At 39.4% G+C, this 26749-nt stretch overlaps 1 protein-coding gene across 2 annotated transcripts in view; it reads left to right on the plus strand.

Moving 5' to 3' along the window:
* cry4.L (cryptochrome 4 L homeolog) overlaps positions 1-9567 on the plus strand; it is a 30886-nt gene extending 21319 nt beyond the window's left edge. For both annotated transcript variants that reach the window (XM_018245284.2, XM_018245285.2), the window contains exons 6-11: positions 15-185; positions 1160-1300; positions 2770-2921; positions 4448-4545; positions 4747-4857; positions 7292-9567. In XM_018245284.2, coding sequence (XP_018100773.1) covers positions 15-185; positions 1160-1300; positions 2770-2921; positions 4448-4545; positions 4747-4857; positions 7292-7467 — 849 coding nt within the window. In that variant the 3' untranslated portion in view covers positions 7468-9567. The remainder of the gene's footprint in view (positions 1-14; positions 186-1159; positions 1301-2769; positions 2922-4447; positions 4546-4746; positions 4858-7291) is intronic.
* Positions 9568-26749: the final 17182 nt, after the last annotated feature.

Genomic DNA, 26749 nt, shown 5'->3' on the forward strand with positions numbered 1-26749 from the left:
AAATCTTTGTTTAGTCGAAAAATCACTCGCTTCCGCCAGTGTCTCTTCAAGGACAACTGCTCTGGAGAGAATTCTTCTATACTGCTGCATCTTCTACTCCAAACTTCACTCATATGGTAGGAAATCCGATCTGCCTTCAGATAGAATGGTATAAAAATGAGGAGCAACTGCAGAAGTGGAGAGAAGTAAGTAGTGGTTATTCATTCTTTGGGTACACTTTAAGTTTTTGAGGTGCAAAAGTGAACTATATAGTGAATAAAGTACCCCCTCTTGTAAAATATAAGGATATTATAAGTTTACCGAGGAGTTGGTCAGGTCATGGAACTCCGAGGTAACTTCTAATATCCTCATATTTTGCAACAGGGGGTACTTTATTTATTATAATACACAAGTTTCAGTGAGTCTTGTGACAGAAATGACATTACTACTCACCGTTTATAAGAATACAATTTACAGGATATTCATGGCTTTTGTGTATTATAAAAATTTTATATAATTGTAGTGATATGAAAGATTCTGTTAGGCTGGTGTAATACATAGAGGGATCATTCACCTTTTCAAAATGCTAAAACGCTTATCGGTAATAGTGACTAGTATACAAAAAAAAAAAAAAAAAAATATATATATATATATATATATATATTTTTTTTTTTCCAAAAACTGCGCTTCCCCAATTCAAAGGTCTTGCGTGTCCCACTAGAGCAGATGTTGCTGATACTCTGTCCCACTATATTCATACCAAGATTCTAAAGCTAATACATATCCCTTGTCTCTTTTTTTTTTTGTTTATTTTGCAAAACAATTCACACTATGCAAATTAGTTGGGAGCCAGTCCATGGAGAGTACTGAAAGGTTCCTGCATTGATTAATGCATTGGTACAAGAGGCCTTGACCTTTGCATTGGGTAAGCACACTCTTTGAAAGAGAAAATTTGGAAAGGACAGATTTTTGTTAACTAGTATCTATTGGGATTTGTAACAAAATGTACTACCCTTTTAACTATATTAATGAAAAGTATAATTTGGATAAATGATTTAATTGGCATTTGCTACACTTTGATCATGTTCACATTTCTATATCTAATAACGGCACTTGTAGGCTTTTAACATTCTTTACATAAATGTTAAAAGGAGATGACTTCACAAGGGGTTTGTTGCAGGGTAAAACTGGATTTCCATGGATTGATGCAATCATGGCTCAGCTACATGAAGAGGGTTGGATCCACCATTTAGCACGTCATGCAGTGGCATGTTTTCTTACTCGTGGGGATCTTTGGATCAGTTGGGAAGAAGGAATGAAGGTTGGTGTGCCTGGTGATCTCAAATGAAAATTCTTCCACTGAAGGAAAACTGAGGACAACTTAATAGTAGTTAAGGTGTATTCATTTACAGCATGGCTCACGCATGATCCTGAATGATGTTTTAGGAGCATCAATTTAAAGTAGAAAAGGAAATCTCTGTGGCATTGTAAAAAAAATATATATATTATACTGTAAAATATATAACTTTTTTTTCCAGACAAGCATTTTTTGCTAGTGTTCTGAACCTGAAGACTATCTTCTAGTCTGCATATTGCCAATGAATTTGGTCCTGCTATGATCTGCTGGGAAGACCAATTTTTCTTGGAATAATACAGCATAATACAACCCAGTGCCAACAGTTTATGAATGGTGCCAGGCAGAAAGGAACTTTTAAACTAAAAATAAAAAGCCATGATTTTACAGAAGCATAGCTACAAATGTAGTTTGGACTAGGAAAGGCAGTGATTTAGAATACAATGCACCCATAAAAGGGCTTGTACCCATGAATGTTTACTAAATAAATGCAATGAAAATGTGGGCTGCTTGTTCATGCCAGTGTTTGACTGAGGTTTCTGGGCCCCACCCGTACTGCCACCTCAGGGGCCCCATCCCAGTTGCCAACTCATTCCCTCACTTCTTGAAAACTCACTTCCCCCAAGCTGCACCTCCCACTCCATTGCGTGGGTTGCCATACCTTTTACCACCTCCATGAGGCTGTGATCGGGGTTGGGTGTAGAGCACCCAAAGATCAGGGAGTGGACCTGGGTCAGCAGGGCCTACTGTGTTTTTGCTGGTGATAAGCCAGCCGAGTCCGACACTGGTTCATGCTGTGTGACTGCTGTGCAGCAGTAGGATCTTGAAGACCACCTAGACAAACTAGCACATTCTGACCTACATAAGTGATAGCTAAGTTGGTCACATTACTTACTTAAAGGGATACTGTCATTGGAAAAAATGTTTTTGTTCAAAACGCATCAGTTAATAGTGCTCCTCCAGCAGAATTCTGCACTGAAATTAATTTCTCAAAAGAGCAAACAGAGTTTTTTTATATTTAATTTTGAAATCTGACATGGGGCAAGACATTGAGTAGGAGAAACAACAGCCTGCCAGACACCAGTTTCATCCTAAAGTGCTGGATCTTTTTCAAAGCACATGACCAGGCAACATGACCTGAGATGGCTGCCTACACACCAATATAAGAACTAAAAAAATACACTTGCTGGTTTAGGAATTGCATTTTTTATGGTAGAGTGAATTATTTGCTGTGACACCAGTGTTATTTATAAATAAAAACTACATAATAAATAAAAACTACATCATAAATCATGACAGAATCCCTTTAAATTCTTGATTAAGTTGTTTTCTTATCCCCAGTACCTTAGAATGCAATGTCCCTTGTGCTTTAAAATCTACTCATTGATGCTACTTTTGTTTATAATAAAAGTTGTTTTTTTTTTCTGTTGATGCAGGTGTTTGAGGAGTTGCTTCTAGATGCAGACTATAGTATAAATGCAGGGAACTGGATGTGGCTCTCTGCTAGTGCATTTTTTCACCACTATACCAGAATATTTTGTCCTGTTCGCTTTGGAAGGCGCACTGATCCAGAAGGCAACTATATTCGGTAACTATAGAGACATAATATGTGTATTACTAATGCTTAATTCAATGACATTGGTAAAACCATGCTGTTTATTAAAATACTTTATCTCATGTAATACTGCAGTCAGTGGAGTTTTGTGCATATATAAGATATGGTTATATTTTTTATACTGTGATAGGAAATAGTCACATAACATGTCATTTACTGTGACCCTGGGTAGAAGTAATAGAGCACTATGGGGCACAAGACTGCACCTTTTAGTGCTCATGTTGAGAGCACTTCTGTCCAAGGTCTAACTGGGCCTTACATCTCATGGAGGCTAAAAGTGAGGTGCAGAGCATAGTGCTGGCAGGTGAAGGCCAGCCCTGTCAGTGCCCCAGTTGTGGCATGTATTTGAAACTGAGCCTAGAGACCTGCAGTAATCTAGGCTAGAAGGCAGGGTGAGAACTGCAAAAACATGGTGAATTGTGGATAACACCAAAAAATAACTGTTTTAAAGGAATGACTAAATAATGTAATGTTGCTCTGTATTGGTTAGAAACACAAATATAGTTTATATAAACAAGTTCTGTGTAGCTATCGGGGCAGCCATTCAAGCACAGGATACACAGTAGATAACAGATACGTTCTGAAGAATCCCATTGTATACTACAGGGCTTATCTGTTATTTGCTATGTAAACTGTGCCTGTTCTCCTTTTTTCAAGCTTGAATGGCTGCCCACATGGCTACACAGCAGCTTGTTTATATAAACTACAGTAGACTTTCTAAAGCAAACACACCAGTTTTATCAGTGTAGTGCAATGCTACATTATATTTTCATAACTTTAAAACACTTACATTTTTTGGAGTTAATTTAGCCCTGCAGGAACTAAAAATAGTACAGCCAGGCGTCTTGCTAGTCTGTAGCAGGGGACTATTGTACGGTATGGGATCTGTTATCAGGAATGTTCGGGACCTGGTGTTTTCCGAATAATGGATCTTTCCTAAATTGTATCTTCACAACTTAAGTCTACCAAAAAATCATGTAAACATTAAATAAATCCAATAGGCTGGTTTTGCTTCCAATGAGGATTAATTATATCTGAGTTTGGACCAAGTACAATGTTCTGCTATATTATCACAGAGAAAAAGGAAATCATTTACAAAAAATTTGGATAAAATTTAGTAAAGGGAGATGGCTTTTCTGTAAATCGGAAATTTCGGGATAATGGGTTTCCGGATAACAAATCCCATACCTGTACTGAAATAAACATAAGGGTGTTTTTATAGTGCTTTAGCCTCAGGGCTAGAATGGGCTTTTAAAGGGATTTTATTAGCTTTGTTGTCCAAGCTTATTTGTAGCTTTGGTTTATCCAGTGCTTTACTGCTAGTCATCTGTTCAATGCATGTTAGAAACGATTACCTTATACTACAATATATTTCTAAATGTAAAGCATATATTTAAGGAATACTACAGATAAAAAGTCATTATTTGTGATGTACTGTGTAAAATCAATAAGCTTTGTGAAATTAAACTACCCCTCATAAGCTTTCTTTGTCTCCTTAGGAAATACTTGCCAGTGTTGAAGAACTTCCCTGCAAAATATATTTATGCGCCTTGGACAGCCCCAGAAGAGATCCAGAAGCAATCGGGATGCTTGATTGGTAAAGCAATTATTATAAACCAAGATATGAGCTATGTACCTGCCATGTTATGTTCTATTGTATTCTTATTGTGTAAAAGTGGATAATATAGTCATTGTGTTGTTAAACTTTTAGAAACGGTTAAATCTGAGAAAATATTTAGTACTGTGTGTGTATTAGATTTCATGTATATTAATTTAAAGGTATATGGACTCATTTCAGGAAAAGATTATCCTCTTCCTATGGTGGACCACACAACTGCAAGCGAGCATAACTTGCAACTAATGAGACTGGTGCGGGAAGCGCAACAAAAGACTGCTCAACTTACCACAGGTAAGGCTGGAAACTGCTAGTAGCAATGTGCTGTCTTTTATCTTTAGAAGTGGATCCAGCATGAGAGTTTTATCAAGGTATTTATCTTTAGCATGAAGAAGAGTACATGCATATGGGGAATATTTAAACAAACATGTCATTAAGTCATGTTTCAGTCTGTTCCTGATTTTAGCTATGTTTTAAATGTTAGATTTAACTTAGCTAACAGGGACTCCTGAAATATAATTAACTAGGCTAAAATGCATAGGCATTTCTGTATCCAAACATCCCTAACATTAGGGGATTATATACTGAAATCCGAATTGATCTTATTTTAGTAAATAAAACCACAACCAAACCCCCATGCCCAATTTTAGCTTATTTATTAATTAAAAAACTCTATTTTAATTGGATTGCAGAAAAATTTGATAAAATCCAGCAAAAACCCGAATTACTCTAATTTTTCGAGCTTTTTTCCCAAAAACCCTGAAAAAGTCAGATTTTCGGGGCTAAACCCAGCACAGACCACAACATCTTCAAATTGAGATAAGTGCCTCTCCCATTGACTTATACAGGACCTCAACAGTCTGAGGTGGATTTTCAGATTCTGGCTTTCTGCAGCATCAGGGTATAATAAATCTTGAAAAATGTGAGGTTTTTTTTCCTCGAAAAATTCAAGGTTTTTGCACCAAAAAGCCCGTCCTGATTTTTAGTAAATAATCTCCTAAATTATTCCCTGTAATTTTGCTCTTGTTAAGACAGTCATTTTAATGTGGTTTTTAGCTTTATAGGGCAGCATGATATTGTCGTTTTGGGGAATAAGAGCTTTTTATTATAGGAAAACTATACCTTCCAAACAATGTTGGTCTCTATAAAAATATATTGCATAAAACAGCTCATATATAAAACCCTGCTTCATGTAAATAAACCATTTTCATAATAATATACTTTTCTATTAGTATGTGCCATTGGGTAATCATAAATAGAAAATTGCCATTTTAAAAAATAAGGGCCGCCCCCTGAGATCGTACGATTCACTGTGCACACAAACATACCAACAAATCATACTTGTTAGGTCACATGAGCCAATTAACAGACAGAGTTCTGTCTTTTGCTTTAACACTTCTTCCTGTTTCAGTTAGAGCTGCAGTTTTTCTGGTCAGGTGATCTCTGAGGCAGCTCATAGACCATCACAAAATGGGGGTTCAAGAAAAGAGACGTAAAAGGGCAATATTTACTTAAATATATAGACACGTTTGGTAAGATTCTTTAATCTGCCACTTAATATGATGTAAACTCTCTGTTGCTTAAGTGTTCATTTTGGGGGGGTATAGTTTTCCTTTAAAGTGCCTAACACAGGACTTAACCTGTAGAATATCATGTGAACCATGGTACTCTTGACTGACAGTAGAAGGTCTCATTTTGTTAAAAAGTTTATAACCCATGTAAAAAAAGTACATGTAAATCATTAACGAAATTGTGTAACTTCTCTTTTTAAGCAAAACTTCAAAATGAAGTATTGTAATATGCATTGATAAATCAACATCCCTATAGTTGGATGTGCTGAAGTTTTGATCTGCTAACTGGTTCACAGAAATGCTTCACACCTTATATCCATCCCAAGCAGGCTGTAGTCAAAGATGTCAAAATTCCTTGTATCCAAAAGATAGCTGTCCCAAAGGCTTGCTTTTCCGTAAAAAATTTTCTTTATTTAAATTATCATTAAAAATTTGGTTACATTCAGTCCCCCCAGGCCCACCTTACGCGTTTCGCACCCTCCGGCGCTTAGTCATAGGACCTATGACTAAGCGCCGGAGGGTGCGAAACGCGTAAGGTGGGCCTGGGGGGACTGAATGTAACCAAATTTTTAATGATAATTTAAATAAAGAAAATTTTTTACGGAAAAGCAAGCCTTTGGGACAGCTATCTTTTGGATACAAGGAATTTTGATATATGTGTCGCCTGTGAACTGGGGCGAGTACCTAGGGCTTCACCAAATCTAAATCAGAGGCGGATTCCCAATTTTGATATATAGTGTAGTCAAAGATGAATGACCTAATTTACCTACTGTAGCCAGAGATCATTGGCTTGATGAAAGAACCTTCCACCACTAAACTCTTGTTATCACACCCATAGCTGCGGCTTAATAGTTTCTTCTGCTGTTAACCAAATGCAAGAAATAAGATGCTTACGTTCATACAATTAACCAGTAAATGCTACCTGCTGATTGCTACTTGGCTCAAACTTTAAATTTTGTTATTACATTACCCCTTTGAATTCCAAGCATGAGAGTCAGGTCTGTGGATAGAATCCTACAAATTATTTCCATTAAAACTGATGGCTAGAATGTGGATAAGCCCTACAGGGAGCATGCACTGTCCCAATAAAGTAAAAAGTACATCATGAGAATACAAATGCTTTCTCCTGGAAATGTTAATCTTGTATTTTGTTCTAGATATTGCAGACGATCCCATGGAATTAAATCTAAAACACCCTTTTAAAACTGATAAAGAAAGTGTCTTAGAAAACAAAGTTAAGAGAAGATGCCTGGAGGAAACGGCAGGCGAAGATGGGAATAGACAAAGTGACCTAGTACAGTCTCTGGATCCTTGTGAAGTGAAAGTGTGCTGAAATCAGAAGCATGCTATCATAGTTTAAAGCAGTGAAAGGAACTAAGGCCTTTTGATATTTTATTTACATATTTATTATAACAGATTTTCTTCCACTTTATTTTGCTCTAACAGTCCTAAAATATAAGAGAGACTTTTCTTATTCTATAGAACTGGCATTTATCTGTATTTGCTGTTATACTTCGATCTGTGCTGCCATACTCGATCTATGGGCCAAGACCTGGAAAGAGCGTCGGCAGAGCATCTAGGAGTTATTAACAGGTGGTTGGTTAGTTTTTCAATGGAATTATAACTTTTCTCTGCATTTACACATGCTATTATCCATTATTGTCAGTTTATGGTTATGTTGCCTTATATAGACAATAAATAGAATTTCAAAATAATTATTTATCTGTAGCAGCTAGAGTTGTCACCTTTCCTGGAAAAAAATACCGGCCTTCCTATATATTTATCTTTTTTCCCTATTAATAACATTGGGATCAACCATCATTTTTACCGGCCAGGTGGCAACCCTAGTAGCAACTAACCACAAATGTAGAGCAGCAGGTTTCCTATCTCTGCACAAGAGCTGATGGTAGTAGAGAACAGCAATCCTCACAAACATGGCCTTTGCTCTTGCCAACCAAATGTTTATTTTAAAGTAAATAAAACGTATTTTTTTAATATAGAGTTGTTCTGTTGTGTTGCTAGTCCTGACAAGTCCATGTCAGTGATTTTTTAAATTTTTTTTTGCTGGAAATTCAAAATTTTGGTAAATAGCCTCATTATTGTTTATGGTGAATGACCATTTCATCTCTTCTTTTTGGTTGAACGAAAGAAAAAATTTGACTATTAAAGTCCACTCAATCAGCTGTGGGAAGCTGTAGTGATGAAAGCATTCTTTGCATGTTGAATACTAGTGAAATACCTTTTCTTTCTGCTCTCAGGGAGGTGCAAGTGTGCCTTACAACTCTCTTAGTTTTCTCCTGTTAAATAGTATACTATAGCAGTCTTCTAAAGCAATATGAAATAATAAAATGTTGTTTTGGCATTTAACTGATTGACACCTAAAACTGGCATTAAACACTTGCTGCAAAAAATGCATCACCACTGCTGCCTTAAGCACAACAGAAATACTTTTGCACATGCAAAAGTCAGTAGGACACCTCTTCCAATCGCATCTGCCACCAGATTTGAAAAAAATAATCACCCACAAGGGTCTATAGCAAATATGTTCCTGAATATCACTAAATGAGTCTGTGTCCTACACAATGTTTTTGTTTAGAGAGAGCAACTTTGTTTGCTCTTTAACAACAAGTTTACAGAATCAATTCACAGCTATATTAAATAGCGTTTGGCAATAATGAATAGGGATGCACCGAATCGACTATTTTAGATTCGACCGAATCCCTGAATCCATCTTGGAAGATTTGGCAGAATACCGAACCGAATCCTAATTTGCACATGCAAATTAGAGTCAGGAAAGGAAAAAGTGGAAAAATTGGTTTACTTCCTTGTTTTGTAACAAAAAGTCACGTGAAATCCCTCCCTCCCCACAATTTGCATATGCAAATTAGGATTCGGATTCGGTTCGGCCAAGCACAAGGATTCGGCCGAATCCGAACCCTGCTGAAAAAGGCAGAATCCCGAACCGAATCCTGGATTCGGTGCATCCCTAATAATGAATGACTTAAACTGTAATCTGGTGTTAAGTTGTTCCTACTGCACCACTAAAATGAGATGCCTAGTGCTTCCATGACTCCAAATAAGCAATAAAAATCTAGTTTCAAGCACCTTACTGCAATGAATAATGGAAAGAGTGCAAGAGACAGAGAATTTCCAAATAATGCTTATATATAAAGATAAAGCATTTAACATGGTACAACCACTTTCAGTAATCTAAGTTAAATATTAATATTGTTTTGTACATGGAGCAGCTGTATGTTGCCCATACGGAGATGTGCTGTTTGATCAAAATTCTTGTACTTAATGCTTGGGAAAAACATAAGCAGCTCTTATTCTTATTTCTAAGAATATGTAAATGTGTATAAGTTGCTTACTATACATTGGTTTTTACTGTGTAAAACAATACATTTAAAGAAATAAAGTGTACACAACCCGCTAAATTGTGTTGTCATTTCTGTTACAGTTTAGGGAGCAGAAGTTTTGAGGGTCATAAAATCTACCGCCACAAAAGACTACGGTAGAGACAAGTTCCTTTAAGCCACATATGCAAGGCAGGTTTAGTATAGATAGGATTTGTGCTAATACCAGCCCTATATTTACAAGCCACCATGAAGTCCTTAGGGAAGGTAGTGCAGTGGCCCAGTCTATGGGGTAGATAATAAAGTGACAGTCTGGAAGGGGGGCAGCAAAAGAGGCAGGAAAGCCAGTCCCTTACAAAGCTGAGATGGAGTGACTGTATGGGAAGAGGATCTCCACTAGCAATTATAGGACAACGAAAGCTAAATCCTAAGTAAAGTTCTATCACAAGTCTGGTATACTAATTACTTATAGACAGTGTCGGACTGGCCCACCAGTAAAACTCCCAGTGGGCCCAAGTGTCAGTGGGCCCTCCTGCTTTAAAGAGGCTAAATAGATGGAATAATAGGTTATAGTATGTAAAGTATACAGAATAGGAGAATAGAGGTTGAGTGAGGAGAAAAAGAAAATAATACTTAGAGTGGGCCCCTGGTCTAAGAGTTTTTGGTGGGCCCCTGGTGTCCCAGTCCGACAATGCTTATAGAACGTAGTAAAATCTGTCTCCCTGGAGTCTAGTAGCAGGAAATGCGGTCTGATAGGAATGTAGTGTAGGGCTCCAGTGACGTCATAGAATTTGCAGGCAGCTTCCTCCCTGCTGCCTGAGGCAGCCTTGAGTTGCATTGAGCCAAATTCTATTCTCTTGCGCAAGCTTCAGAGGCTGAGCTTTCCTACCATGTAAGATGACAAGCATTCAAATCAGCTATGTGCGTATCATCATTGACCCCTTTACACACGCCCCCAACCAAGCAGCGTGCATGCGTCTCGTATATATGGAGATGCACAGTGTCGGACTGGCACGGTGGGACAGCAGGAAAAAAACAGGTGGGCCCCAACCCTAGTGGGCCCCCATCGTGCCAGGCCCTTTTTTTCGGCGCATAGCAGCGCCATTTGAGCATGTGCGCTGCTGAGCAATGTTTGCGCATGCTACCCGAGTGATGTTTGCGCATGCGCTATGTGCTGCCTCGGCAAGCGGCGCCTTCGCGTCACAGTAGGGGGGTGGGGGGCAGCCCCCCAGTCCGACCCTGAAGATGCACAATCATTTCTTTTTTATTATTAAAGGGAACAGCTACCTGCCAGCATCGAGCACTTGCGGTGTGCAGCAAGGGGACATAAAGATTTTTTAAACTTAACTGTGTAAACAAGATTATGTTCTCTGCTCTTGCTGATTATTTATGCGCGCTCGCTGCCTGGTACTGAGCGTCACGTTATGTATGATGCACTCCTGGGTCAGGGGAAGTTTTTTCACGCATGCGCATGAAGTACAGAGAGCCAAAGGAAGCTTTTAATCCTTTAGCAAGATGGCTGTCGCGTTGCTCCAAAGCAGGGCAGAACATCAAGCATGATTTTATGCTTTTGTATTCGGATTGGTTAGAAAACATAGCGATTAAGGTCACCGAAGTGAGTACTTTAGAGGGAGATAGTGCATAGAGTTTTAAGATGGCCATAGACACAAAGATTTGATCATATGAATCTTCGTTTCTTACATTTTTTGTGCCATTTCAATCGGTTTCTCAGTCGATCGGACAGGTTAGAAAATTTCTGTCGGCTACCGATATCTCTGCATGTATTGCCGATCTGACAATATCAGTGGGAGACTGTCGCCAGCTTTGTCAGACATAACTTTCATACTATTGCTGTCAGGGGCAGAGCATCGTCTGATCTGTTCTTTTACTACTTTATTTGATCTGAATGGTTAGTGGCAGGTCAGGAGATTGTACAGCACAACCATTTGTCTGACACTGAAGGTAAATCTGCAAGTCTATGGCCAGCTTTATCCCTAATGCCAACAACTGACAATTCCAGACTTCAGGCTCTGTGCTTTTAGAAAACCTTATAATGCTGCAATTCTTAATGTTTTCATCTGAAAATGACCTACAGTTAATAGGGTAGGAATAGGAAAATGTAGAGAAAGTGCTTTTATTTTAACTTTTATTGGCTAACTTAGTATACTTAAGCTGGCCATACATAGGGAGAGCTGCACGTTTGGTGACATCGAAGGATCAATGATCATATTACAACGAAAAAATACGGGTGGTCAGGATTTTTTAAACCCACCCGATCGACATCTGTTCGACTTTTGCCCAGAAATAGATTTGGGAAAAGCCCCATACACTGCCCAATAAGCAACTTCATCTGTTGCCAGCTTATATCTATCTGTGTATGGTGGGCCTTGACTTAAAAGAAGTATTGACCATAGGCAGTAGAGCTTCACTTAAAGGGATACTGTCATGGGTAAAAAAAAATTTTTCAAAATGAATCAGTTAATAGTGCTGCTCCAGCAGAATTTTGCACTGAAATCCATTTCTCAAAAGAGCAAACAGATTTTTTTATATTCAATTTTGAAATCTGACATGGGGCTAGACATATTGTCAATTTCCCAGCTGCCCCAAGTCATGTGACTTGTGCTCTGATAAACTTCAATCACTCTTTACTGCAAGTTAGAGTGATATTACCCCCTCCCTTTTTCCCCCCAGCTGTCAAACAAAAGAACAATGGAAAGGTAACCAGATAGCAGCTCCCTAACACAAGATAACAGCTGCCTGGTAGATCTAAGAACAGCACTCAATAGTAAAAACCCATGTCCCACTGAGACACATTCAGTTACATTGAGAAGGAAAAACAGCAGCCTGCCAGAAAGCATTTCTCTCCTAAAGTGCAGGCACAAGTCACATGACCGGGGGCAGCTGGGAAATTGACAAAATGTCTAGCCCCATGTCAGATTTCAAAATTGAATATAAAAAAATCTGTTTGCTCTTTTGAGAAATGGATTTCAGTGCAGAAGTCTGCTGGAGTAGCCCTATTAACTGGTGCGTTTTGAAAAAAACATGTTTTCCAACGACATGATCCCTTTAACTAAAGCTTTTAATGCAAACCACCACCCTTTGGAATAAATTGGCTGCTGAACTAAACTTTGAAGCCAGCAATTAGCACGGAATGGATAATGAAATCCATTGGAATACACCAGCTCTGAGTTGAATAGCTCAGAGAGAAATACCCTGGGGTCTCTTCCATGACAAGAAGTTTAGGATTAATTCTTATTTTACTACAGCTTAAATCCGTTTCCTGTATGTCCCATGAGGATGTGAAACTCTCAACCTTTCTTTCCAAGCCACAGATTGAACTATTTTCCCCTACAGACAGACAGGGCTATTTGAAGAAGAGAAGCTGTACAGACATTTAATTATAAAAATCATGCCACCCAGAGAGATAATTAATAAGAATGCACCAAATCAGGGATTCAATTCAGGATTCAGCTGAATCTTAACTAGATGCAAGATTTCTTGTTTACAGATACATTCTTTTTTTAAATTGGAATATGTGAATTAGGTTTTGGATTCCGTTCTGTAAAGTAAAGTAAAGTGAAGTAAATTATTGGTTTTAGGCAGTACAGGTATGGGATCCAGAAAGCTCAGAATTATGGAATGAGCATGTTCTATAGACTCCATTTTAATCTAATCAATACATTCAGAGCTTACTGGATATCGGGCTTCCAGATGACTGATCCCATACCTGTAGCTTTAACCATTTTATTATAATTCGATGGAAGATATGGCCACAGCCTGAGTAACTTCAAGTAGGTATATGCCTGTCAGAGCCGGACCAGACCGGGCAGGCGCCCTAGGCATGTGCGGATTGGTGACCACGTGCGCAAGTTTGCGCTAGCACACAACTGCGTGCACAGAAGCGCAAATAGGAATGCGCGCATGCATGTAAACACGAATTGGAGTGCCACACTTAGTTGGGGAGGGAGTGGACTGGACATGGGGTAGGCGACAGAGCAGGTACGTGCCTGGTGCCCCCCCATCTTTGCACCCTAGGTACATGCCTACCCCTAGTTCTGGCCCTGATGCCTGTGTTTTATTCACTGCAGGGTTTTCCACAAAACAGGACATTTTTAAATTTTACATACAACGTATGCAGTGAACAAATTATTCTTATGAAACCATAACAGAGCTATGCACTGACCATCTGAATACCTAGATACTCAATTTAAGCTGCATTAGCTTAATCTCCCACATCCTGGACAGAGAGATAACGCCCAGCCTCGCTCAATAATCACAGTTAATGACTAATTAATTTCAAAACCGGTGCTAGCTGTTCAGCCTGAACACAGAGCCTTTTATTATACACATCTGCTGACTCTCATAGAGCATTCTGGGAGAGAGGTACTTTTTTTCGGGTTTTTCTTTCTACCAGAAAAATACAATATACCACAATATACAGTATATAGTTAAAAACAATCCGATGTATTATTCATTATGAAAATTACGTCGCATACACTGTCTGGGAGAGGCACCTTGCAGCCACAGCAAACATCCCGTGTTTTCCAGTCTGCAGCTACTTTTTTTCCTGCTATTAAATTTATTTTCTCAATGTTCCCTTGCTCATCTTCATAATGTCTCCTTGTTGTTCAGTGGGGGCCAAACGTGCCTCTGTTATGACCTGTTTTAAGGGGCAGTACAGTTTGACACCTGTCTGTCTCTTTGACCAGAGTCCTGACAGTGTATGCTGTGCCGCTCTCACATTGAACTTGGACCTGAGATTGGCACAAGTTTAGTAAATATCACTAAGATACAGCAATTCATAACTAATGGATTCCCACTGTTCTGTTTTTGCCTGGCATTTTGGTAAGTGGAAATGGTTGCACGCTGCACCAGTAGGAATTTTTCCATTTCTGAAAAACACATTACTTTCCTTGCCTGCGCTGTATTAAAACCAGCACTACAATTAGCAGCAACTGTTGTTTTTATTAGCCAGGCAACAGCGGTGAATGAAGTGCAAAGTGCAATAGCATTGGCAGTAGGGAGCTCTGTATGTAAAACCTGCACAAATTATTTTGAGCATTCAAATAGCAAGGCATGTACTGTAGGTGACACATGTATTCCAATGCATTTTGTACATGATTTACAGCTTGATGCACTTTACTGTTGCATACCTTATGCTGTGAACACAAAGGGGCACATTTACTTAGCTCGAGGGAAGGATTAGAATGAAAAAAACTTTAAATTTCGAAGGTTTTTTTTGGCTACTTCGACCATTGAATTGACTACTTCAACCTTCGACTTCGAACTAAATGCAGTAAATCCTTCTACTTTACTTCGATGGTCGAATATCGAGGGTTAATTAACCCTCGATATTCGACCCTTAGTAAATGTGCGCCAAAGTGTGTTTGATATTTGAAGTAATATTTGACCTTGTTTTCTAAATCAGCAATGAGCAACAGATAGTCTTTCTACCTTCCTTATTGGAGAATTCAACCTCCCAACTAATAAAAACCCCTACCCTACATAGTCCCCCCTCCCTGCTCCCCCCTGAACAGGTGTTAACATCTGTAAATGCCCCTTATCCTGTAATCACCCCTCGTTACAGAGTTAGCGCAGCGGAGCTCACGGGCGCCATCTTCCGGAGCTTCGGTAATCATTGGGTCTTCTTCCTTCCCTTCATCACAGCATGCGCAGTTATCACGAAGTGGAAGGCTGCTCCAACTACGCATGCACCAATAACACTCTTACTTTCCAAAGAAAACCGAAGAGAAGAAGATGGCGCTCATGAGCTCCGCTGTGCTGACTGCAACGAGGGGTAATAACAGGATTAGGGGCATTTACAGGTGTTAACAACTGTGTGGGGTGGAGCAGGAAGGGGGGGACTATGTAGGGATGGGTGTAGGGGTTTTTATTAGTTGGGAGGGTTGAATTCTCAATTAAGGAGATGGAAAAATTAAATAGCTGGGGGGGGGTTGCCAAATGTTAGGGCTCTTACTCACTGGCGTTCTGACCTGCGCTCCCCTGCGTTCCGTTTTTTGGCGTTCAGCCGCCGGCGAGCTCAGGAATAGACGCATGTCATTATTGCAAATGGGGCTGTACTCACTCAGGCGCATGTAGGCGCCGAACGCAGGAAAAATGCAGCATGTTGCGTCTCAACCTGCGTTCGGCGCCTACACGCGCCTGAGTGAGTACAGCCCCATTTGAAATAATGACATGCGTCTATTCCTGCGCTCCCCGGCGGCTGAACGCCAAAAAACGGAACGCAGGGGAGCGCAGGTCAGAACGCCAGTGAGTAAGAGCCCTTAGGCACCCCTTCAGTGATTATAATTACTTACCTGATACCCCAGGCTGGTATTCCTGTTAGCAGAAAACTGAACAGGCCCCTTGTGTGTGCGAACCATGCAGTGATCTTCTCACCGGGTGCTCATGCACAGGAGAGTGGAAAAGCCAAACTATAGGGAAAAAGCCATCTTTTTCTCACTCTACACCATATGCATTGGCATGGGACCATTGATAAAAAAAAAGGAACTATAAAAAGATGATTGCTCCATGGTGCTCACTGAAAAATTCGACAGTTTCAGGTATCAGGTAAGAGATTATAATCACTGGGGATGCCGAACACTGCTCTCCCCAGAGTGATGTAACCTTTCCTTCTCTTTTAAAGAGACACTAAACACTGCTGCACTACTCAACCACACTTTACTCACTTGTTGCTGAACTACAAATCCTAGCATACGTCAACCTATGAAGGTTAAGGCATGCTGAGAACTGTAGTACATCAACATCAATGTTGTATTCTTAAAGGGCAAGGCAATCTCCATAAAACTATTGTCCCACAATTTAAGCCTAGTTTTTCCATTGATGTCCATCTTTGTTACCTGGTCTTCAATTTTGATACTTTGTGTTTCTGCAGGTTGTGTCATGTCTCTAGCATAAGCTGTCATCATGCTGTTATATTTGATTGCACACTTGCAGGGAACTCCCTCTGCTGGCCATTTCAGGGATCTATGCAACACCTCCATAAGGCCAGTAATAGCATTACATTTGAACTAATCAGGCTGCCATACTCCCAACATGTGACCTAACACAGTGCCTTGTGGGAGCTAAGACTCCATTTTACAGTCCATGCTGTTTTGCATCCTCCCTTTATGGTAGCATCGCTGGTAAGCAAATGGACTTAAAGCTGCATTAAGCCACCTCTACAGCTGCCAGCACCTCAGAGACACTGCTGCATATATAGTTTGTGCCAGCATTTATGTGTTTCAGTTGTTTATAAATGCAGTCTTTTTGTGTTACTGATTATTGTACTATCTTTCTCCATACTCATTGCATATTCTATTTGTTATAGTTTCACCTCTATTCCACTTGCCTGTCCAGTAAAATCTACAGACTCTACGCTCAGTCTCTTTACTGGATTGTGGGGAGGTTTAGCTGCATGTCAAACTGCACACTGCCCAGGATAATATGTAGTGAGGACAGAACAAGTTGCCTTGTCCTTAAAAGCAATACTGTTCAAAAAAAGTTTCTTCAGCTCTCCAGGGCCAGCGGCTGTATAAAAATGCAAAATAATTCACCGTGAGAATCCAACATGAGTTGCATTAACCACATTTTCCTAATATTGAACAAGTATTTACTTTATCCCTATGTGTAATTACACTGTAAAATAATGAAGCCAAAATTACAGTACAGGTATGGGACCCGTTATCCAGAATGCTTGGGACCTGGGGTTCTCTGGATAGCAGATCTTTCCATAATTTGGTGTGGCAAAGGTGGCAAACAAGCAGATCTCTCCCAATATGCCCACCTTGAGGTGGGTGATATCAGACTGATCCGATCATGGGCCCATCATAATGCAGCAGGTTGGGCGGTCCAATTGTGGGACTGTATCAACGAATGTTCCATTTATTAATCAGGGAAGACTGTCGGAGGGCCCCATACACGTGCGAGTAAGCTGCCGACTCGGTCTGTCGGACGCTTTTATCAGCACGTGTACGGCCACCTTAAGTCTACTAGAAAATCATGTAAACGTTATATAAACATTGAATAAACCCAATAGGCTGGTTTTGCTTCCAATTAGGATTAATTATATCTTAGTTGGGATCAAGTACAAGGTACTGTTTTATTATTACAGAGTAAAAGGGAATCATTTGTAAAATTTTGCATTATTTGGATAAAATGGAGGCTACAGGAGATGACCTTTCTGTTTTCCAGATCCCATACCTGGTAATCAGCGTATTCATTAGTGAATTCTCATGCATTTATAGTTTATAAACTATATAATATATATTATAGTAGAATTCTCTTTGGTTTATTGTTTTCCATACACAATCCAGTTTTTCGGCAACTTCTTTAGAGAACTAGGGGTGGAGTTGGACAGCTTTATAGTCGGGTTCAGTTCTCTTTTACGCTGGCCATACACACGAAGAGCTGTTCTTTTTGTGAGGCAAGCAAGCAGAACTTGAAGCCTGATTTGACCAACCAGGTTTTAGCTCATCTAATTATCATGTAGACCTGTTGGAAGTGGACACAAAATGTTTGTGCTGTTGATTTTTTTAAACCTGCCTTATGCATATTTGAACAGTCCCTGGCTAGATATTGGTAGGGCTAGGATGTATTTTGTCCCTGTATACAAGCCAATGAGCCACTACAATTTTGATTCCATAGCTAATGTCAGCTCATGTATGGCCAGCTTTACTTCTCATCTGTCCGTCTAGTCACCTGCAGGTGCATTTTTGATGCCACCCCCCTCACCCGCTTACCTTTCCTGCGTGGGGGTCTGGGGGGGGCCATGGCTAGTGTAGAGAGCACAATCGCATTAGAAACGAGACAAAACGGATATTCATCTTTTAAAGGTACCAGGAGTGGCTTTTTGCTGGCCCTGGTTACCAGCTCGGCGCTCTGGTTACCGGTTATTTCCTTTCCACCATGGTAACACTGCCCTCAAAAATATTGTATCACTGAGGCAGTGTTTGAGAGCTGAGCCTTTATGACCACTCACTGTGTTACACGCCTATAATATCTTGTTTACCTATGGTTTATACAGTCGTTTAATTTTATTCCTGCAGGTTTACCAAAGAGATGTCCTACAAAAGAGCAAAATGTATTCTTTGCAGGAAGGACTGTAAATTGAAGAAGATGTTTGGTATTGCCAAAGAGCTTAAAATCATTGTATGTAAAATGGAAGAAGACATTTCTTTTAGTAAAGTGACAGCAGAGAATAAATCAGAGGGAGAAAATTGTTCACATGTAATAACACTGCAGAATGCCATGTCAAAGTATAACAAAGAATCATACTTAAAGAGTCATGGAGTTTTGAAAGAAGCAAAAGTGAAAGTTCACCCACTGAGTAAAAGATATTTTTCAGACCCAGAGAATAAAAATTTCACTTCTGACCTACTGGGTGGATGGATAGCCACTACGATTTCTCCAAATAAAGAACAAGGGGACAAAAAGGTAATTGCTAAATTTAATATTAGTATTTGTGAAAAGTAAAGTTTTCATAATATTGTAATGCCTACTAGAGAACAACTCTAATTCTAACTAATACACAGTACACAGATTAGTGGAGAAAGGATATTGTCACATGTGGAAGCCCAAAATAATTGTGTCAGGCACTAGCACGATTCTGAAGTAAGCACAAATCTGTAGCAGAAGACATAGAAGGGTTGTTAACAAACAACAGGTCAAGTTGCAAAGTGCAAAAAACAGGCAAAAGCCACCATGTTTTTTGCACCCTGCCCCACAATGAACAGCCTCAGGTATCTTTGCATTCCAGAATTAAGTGCAAGGACCTGCTCCTTCCCCATGAATCCAGTGTTTCCTGTGTTCAGCAGAGCTGTATTCATAAGGGGCAGGCTGGGCAAGACATGTGGACTTCTGCCCCCTAACTTGTACATCAGCAGTTTTAAAAATTCTTGGGGGGCAATGTCTGTTGGGAGCAGACCATACTAATGCAGCTAAAGAGAGTTTGGAAGAGCCATGAGCTAAAGCGCTACATGCTTATGTAAAAAAGGATAGAGGCATATGCACTAATCCAGGGGTGCCCAAAAGGTAGATCGGGATCTACCAGTAGACCTTTAGATGATGATCAGTAGATCAAGACACTGTCAATAAACAGCTTGTCTAAAGCACCCTTCTGTCTCATGCTTTTCATTCAGATATTTATTACTTTGAGGTTTCAAAGTTGTTTGTTAAATATAGCAATATACTTTTTCTCATAATCAATATTTAAGTAATATTTTCCATAGAATATAATGCTAAAAATGTTTTTATGGATGTAGATCATAATGGGACAACATCACTAAAAGTAGACCTCACAATACTAAAGAATGGGCACTCCTGCACTAATCTAGCATGTTAAAACTATTATTTCCCCTCTCCCAATTCCTCCTATTCTGAGTTCAGCTCAGTTACCTTTCTAGCCACGCAGGACTGCATCAAGAGGTACTCCAGTCAGGCTCCATATGGCAGAGAGGGGCCCCAAGCCATGAGATTCCAAGATTGGGAGAAAGGGGCTGGTTTTGCAGGGAAGTTGGTGTGTCTGGGCAGATCATGGGTGGGGGTTTGGCAAAATGTGGCGTGATCAGGACAAATCAGTGATGAATGGTCCCAGTTGAGCCATGGGTGAGGGCCCTGGTAAATTAGCAGTGTAGGGCCCCATGATAATGATAGCGGCCCTGCAGCCATGACTACTTCAACCTTGCTGTCTAGCTCAGGCACAGGGTAAAGGCTTGACTGGGTGGAGCACTGTTGTTAAAGGAGAACCAAGCCCTTACTTATAAATACCCTTACCCTACATAGACCCCCTCCCTGCTATCCCCTGGCCTAGGTGGGAACTTTGGTAAATGCCCCTAACTCTTTACTTACCCCTTGGTGTAGATTCAGGGCATCGGAGTTCACGGGCGCCATCGTCTTCTCTTTGGTCTTGTTCAGGAAGAGATCGGCGTACCGGTGCATGCGCAGCAATCTTCTGTTATGTGACCGAAAGTCACAGAAATTGCCAAAGTGCCGGAAGAAGACCCGAAGATTATGAAGAGAAGAAGATGTCGCCCGTGAACTCCAATGCCCTGAATCTGCACCAAGGAGTAAGTCAATGTTAGGGGCATTTACCAAAGGTACCACCTAGGCTGGGGGGGGCAGGGAGGGGGGTCTATGTAGAGTAGGGGGTACGGGTTTTTATTAGCAAGGGTTTGGTTCTCCTTTACCGGTTAAACAGCAGCCATGGCTGAACCTGTTAAAACATGACATGTGAGAAGGGGAAAGGTGGAAGGAAATATATGTGTTTCAACATATTAGTGGTACTGACATCCCCAATGGAAATCTGGAAATTGTTAAACTTGTCAAGTAAAGTTTTCATACTTTATTGGTGTTAACAAATGGCTAATTTTCAAATATGTTGTGCTCTTTTGTCTTGGTGGCATTTCCTTTGGGAACGCTTCAAAAACTGGTAAAAATATTTGTGTAATTTACTTCTGTAAGTAGGAGTCTAAATACCTGCATACACTGCCTGCCCTATGCTCCCCGTGTGTGACATACTTTGTTTGCCCTACACTCCCTGTTTGTGCCATGCTCTGCTTGTCCTATGCTTGTTTAATCATGTGCTGGGAAAGCTTTATTATCCACAGGGGAGGAGGAGGCATACATATTTAAGGGTATATCTTAATATGACTTAACTTTTTTCTAGGGATGCACAGAATCCACTATTTTGGATTTGGCCGAACCCCCGAATCCTTTGCGAGAGATTCAGCCAAATACCGAACCGAATCTGAACCCTAATTTGCATATGCAAATTAGGGGTGGGAAGGGGAAAACATTTTTTCTTAAAAAAGTCACATGATTTCCATCCTGCCCTAATTTGCATATGCAAATTAAGATTTGGTTGGAATCCTGCTAAAAAAGGCAGAATCCTGGCCGAATCCCGAATCGAATCCTGTATTCGGTGCATCGCTACTTTTTTCAAATACAGTATGAGTGATAAGTGATATCCCTACAGTGAGCACCAACCATTTGTTTTTTAGGTGTGCTACATTGTCTTAAAAGTTCTTGTGGTAACATGGGTGTGGTTGAAAGTGGGTGTGGTTTAAAAACAGAAGTGGTCAACACTGCCTTCCATTATCGGCCTTCCACCACATAGGCAAGAAAAATTCTGGCCCTCAGCATCACAGAAGTTGGACAGCACTGGTGTAAGCCATAACAATATAATATAGGTATGGGACCTGTTATCCAGTATGCTTGGGACCTGGGGTTTTCCAGATAAGGGATCTTTCTATAATTTTGATCTCCATGCCTTAAGTATACTAAAAAAATAATTTAAACATTAAACCCCAATAGGATTGTTTTGCCTCCAATAAGGATTATATTTATATATCTCTGGTACAAAGTACTGTTTTATTATTGTAGAGAAAAGGGAAATCATTATTAAAAATGTGAATTATTTGATTAAAATTGAGCCTATGGGGGATAGACTTCCCATAATCTGGAGCTATCTGGATAATACGTTTTTTGGATAACAAATCCCATCCCTGATATTGAAAGCTGAAGAAAAGAGACTAAGTGAAAAGTAAAAAAAAAAAAAGAGTTAAAAGACAATTAAAAAGAAGTATGTGCTGTGAATCAGAAGAAAAGAAGATGGGAAGCTACCAGGAGCATATCAAAGGCACAAATCTTCATTGTTGAACGACAAATAAATTTAATATGTATGTGAAGCCATGTAGTTTGCGGATTGAACAGCCAAATTCTAAATACCGAAATTTCCCAGCACAATAATACATTTTAGACTTGTAATAAATCTGCCCTTATGCACACAGTAAGATCTTGTCACAATCTTAGCTTGCTGCCAGCTCTTGCCTTTGTAAATCTGGCTTGTTTTTTTTAGTAATATTGTCTGATATTCCTTTATTTCTGTTTTTATAAGATAATCAATTGTGCAGGATCCACAGAAGACACAAGCCTTGCAAGTAGCTGCACTCCTGGAGGAGCAGTAGTTGAAACAAGCTTTTTTGATTTGTGCTCCAGCAGTTGTATCAACCCAGTGGATCTGGATGGAAATATAAGGGAAGAAAAAATACGACGACTCAGGGAAAGCAAAAGGCAGCAAGAAGAGCATCTTGAAAAGATTAGAAGAAAACTAAAAAAGTAAATCAAACCAAAAGTTACTTAAAAATCTAGAATCACATTAAGTTTGCAGTTTTGAGCAAATGTTAACTGTAGTTTTTTAATGATACAAAAATTAAAGGTGTTATTCAGTACCATGGACCATGTCTGTAGGTCAGTACCTCCTCAGCAACCAGTATCCAATGTTTTCTTTCATTATTTTATCTTCACTAAGCAGGTAAAAGCGAATTGTTAATTGGGTAAACTCTGTTGCTACTTATTAATCACAATATACCCATGTCAAGTTTAATACAAGGCGGATGTTCTTAACTGTTTATCTCCGGTATATTCAGTTGGCCAGGTTCTTCTTATTTTAGCTGTCAGGATTGTGCCCAAAGGGATATTTTATATTGCTTATGTTGGGAGAAGAAGGAACACACACCACTGTATATTCCTGCTAGAATTAGTTTTTAGGAATACTGCGTTGACAGCCATGTGTTAGTAGCGGATACCTGTAGCTCACTAAAACAGTTCTCATTGTTTTTGGGGCTAGCCTCCATAGAAAAACAGCTACCATGCTCCTATCATTCCGTAGATAAAGGTGATTTTCTATTGATGGTGGTGAAAAACACTGATTTAGGTGCTAAATCTCCCATAAGAGTCCAGTTGGATTTCTATCTGCTGACTATTGTTATGCCCTCCATAGGAGAATTCAACCCTTTAAGAAAAAAAACCCGTACCCCTCCACCCCACCCCACGGAGACCCCCCAGGGAAATGCCCCATACTTTATACTTACCCCTCGGCGCACATTCTGCCAGCGGAGTTCCACGCAGCCATCTTCCGGGTCTTCGGAAAGCTGAGTGGGAGATTGGCATGTTCGCGCATGCGCAGTTGGAGCAATATGCCAGTTTGCGACAACTGTGCATGTGCCAAAACTCATGAAAATTGACGAAAGCGCTGGAAGAAGACACCAAGACCCAGAAAATGGCTGCATGGAACTCAGATGCCAGAATCTGCACAGAGGGGGTAGGTATAAAGTATGGGGCATTTCCCCGGGGGTCAGTTAGGCTGGGGGGAGGAGGGAGGGGGGTCTCTGTGGGGGGGTACGGGTTTTTTCCTAAAGAGTTGAATTCTCCTTTAAAGCTCACCTAGAATGATTAATATAAATATGAATATAAAATATAAATATGAAAATATGAGTTGAAAATATGAGTTGGCCCAAACTATGTAGACTATGTAAACTAAGTAGATATGTTTTCAATAAAATAGGTTGCCCAGTAGATCACTAAGGGGGTTAATGTAGTACAACAATATCTTAGTGATTTTGAAGTGGCTTGGGGACTTTATTTGATGACACTACTGCATAAATGCTCAGTAGGCAGTTGCAGGCAATGGTAGACTTGTTCAGTCTTTTGACCCAATTCACAGACATTACAGTTTTGTTTTATCACTTTTATGTGCTTTTATCTGTCCCGCCCTATATATATATATATGATGAATGTTTTTCTTCCTATGTGCTTTTATCTGCAGTTATGATGAATGTTTTGCTTTCTACAATTTAAGGAGACCATACACAGCCCAACCATGTTCCCATGCCTTTTTTTATTGGGTTTTCCAAAGCATAAAAGATTTACATTTTAAACGATCATGTAAAGCACGATAAGAATACATAAATGCATGCCATGCAGTAACCTTTCTTCATGGTTAGATATATAAAAACACAGAGCTGAGTCTGCCTGTTGTATTTGACAGGATATCCAAAACAGTAAAGAAGCGTTCATGCTTAAATATAAGTCTGAATGGCCTTCAGTTTCACCACTTTGCAGCTTAAGTTTTAAAATGTCATTTCTAGTTAGTTCTTGTTCACAATAAGCCATTTTCACTGTAAAATTGCACTATATTTTGACAAAAAATGGTTCTGCTAACAATAATGAAAAGTGCCAGCTAAGTCGCATTCATTTTTCTGATGTGCTATGTGTTCATTTTCAGTGCTGCCAATGGATTTTTTCAGTTTAATGCTCTCCTCTTGTAGGTCAACCTAAAAAAAAACTGCCAGTATTCTGGTTGGTGGAAAACAATTTCTAGCAGTGTATAGGTTTACAATTAAAATTTCATTGTACAATTAAATTTCACAGTTTTGTTGTTCCCAGATGCTCTTTATAGTGGGTAATACTGCAGCGGAAACACCCTAATAAGTTTAACTGATCGTTTGTAAGAAAGTTTAAAAAACTGTAAATATGTGCAAGACGTGACCTCTGTTCTTTTACTTTATATAATTGTAAACGTTTGTTTATATTGGTTGTACATTAACATTTGCTTCCCAGTGATGCAACTGTTAATATTTCTGTTCTGTTGGATAACTTCAGACTGTTCCAAATGTTTTCCAACTATTTGTTGTATTGCCAAAAATACTTTTTGTATTGACAAAAATAATTCCTCAGGTATCATCTTGGAGACAACTTATCAGGAATTTGACAGTAACCCTTTAAAGTACTTGGAATCTACTGCCTAGTAGCTTAACATACAGGTTACTGAATGGAGAGCGGAACACCAACTGCACACTAATGCAACACTGCTATCTATGAAAGGTGATGTAACAGGTAAGTAGCACTCACACATATTATTGGTGCATTGCAGGGTACTGCTAAAGGCTTCACTGCATTTTTCATTTGGTTTAATTTTTCATAGCAATTTAGAACTGTAAACTCCCACTGACCTCCATTTGTTAACCTCTTACAGGGGCAGATTTATCAAAATGTGAGTTTAGATGTTAATAAATAAAAAAGCACCCATGCTCTATTCATTCATATGGGATTTTTAGAAGTATATTTATCAATGGGGGAAAGTTAGAACTCACCATATGCTTCCAAAAATCCCATAGGAATGAATAGAACATGGGTGCGTTTTTATTAAATAAAATCTAAACTTACATTTTGATAAATTTGTCCCACAATTTTTCTTAATCTTTAAAACTCAGACCTGCCAAGTTCATGTAGAAGTCAGTGGGAGAAGTCCTGATTTGTGCTGGGTTGTGTGCAATAATTTGAAGATTTCGTGACTTTTGGGCAAAAATTTCCGGCATCAACCCCAAAAAATGTGTATGATTCAAATTTTTCAAGATTTTTTCCTGCACGGGAAATTTTTGGAAAAATGTATTGATAAATAAGGGGAAACAACCTGTGTGGATTTGGCCAGAGCAGCTTTCAGAAAATAATGAGATAATGAGATAAATTCAGATTTTGATAAATAACCCCCTAAAATGTAACCCCCCTTGTAAAATATAAGGATATTATAATTCACAGAGGAGGTCTAGGGCCATAAAAAAGCACAAAGCTGAGGGCAGAGACGATTTCTAATATTCTCATATTTTGCATGATTTATTATAACACACGTTTCAGTGAGTCATGTGACAGAAATGACATCAATAAGCACTGATTATAACTGATGACATCACTAAGAGCCGTTTATCCAGATATCATTTACTGGATATTCATGGCTCTTGCATATTATATTGTAATCTGCTGGGATTCTAAATAAAACCTTTGTCTTCTTTTAACTCCTCTTTAACCTGTTTTTCCCATTTTTGACTATTTATTCCTTTATAACCGAAAGCAGCTAAAGCTGGCCACAGACGCAAAGATCCAATCGTGCGAATCAATGTACGATCGGACTTTCCCATCTCCAGACCTGCCACTAACCATAAAGATCAAAGTCTTACCATATAGATCGAATATAAAGTTGTAAGCACAGATCATCCGATGTTCTGCCCCTGACAGCAATCGTACGATAGTTAAAGCTGGTGACAGTCTCCCTCTGAAAATCGTACGATCGGCAATACATGCAGAGATATTACCTGCAGCTGACAGAAATTTTCGAACCTGTCCGATCGACCAAACGACTGATCTCCACCGGACGAAAAATGCCGGGACTCTCCATCCTTGATTCGTACGATCGGATCTTTGCATCTATGGCCAGCTTTAATTAAAGTGTTGACCAAACAGCATACACTATCTTGTTCTACATTTTTATCTTTAACTAAGAATCAAATTACTCAAGTCCTGCATCAAAATAGCAAAAAGCCTTTCAGCTGTGCCAATGGATGTTCCATCTCCCTGTTAAATGCCACAGACATTGCTTATCTGTCCTGCTTTTAGAGAAAATAAATGGAACATCAGCTTAACACA

This window comes from Xenopus laevis, chromosome 2L (assembly GCF_017654675.1).
Source record: "Xenopus laevis strain J_2021 chromosome 2L, Xenopus_laevis_v10.1, whole genome shotgun sequence".
NCBI lineage: Eukaryota > Metazoa > Chordata > Amphibia > Anura > Pipidae > Xenopus > Xenopus laevis.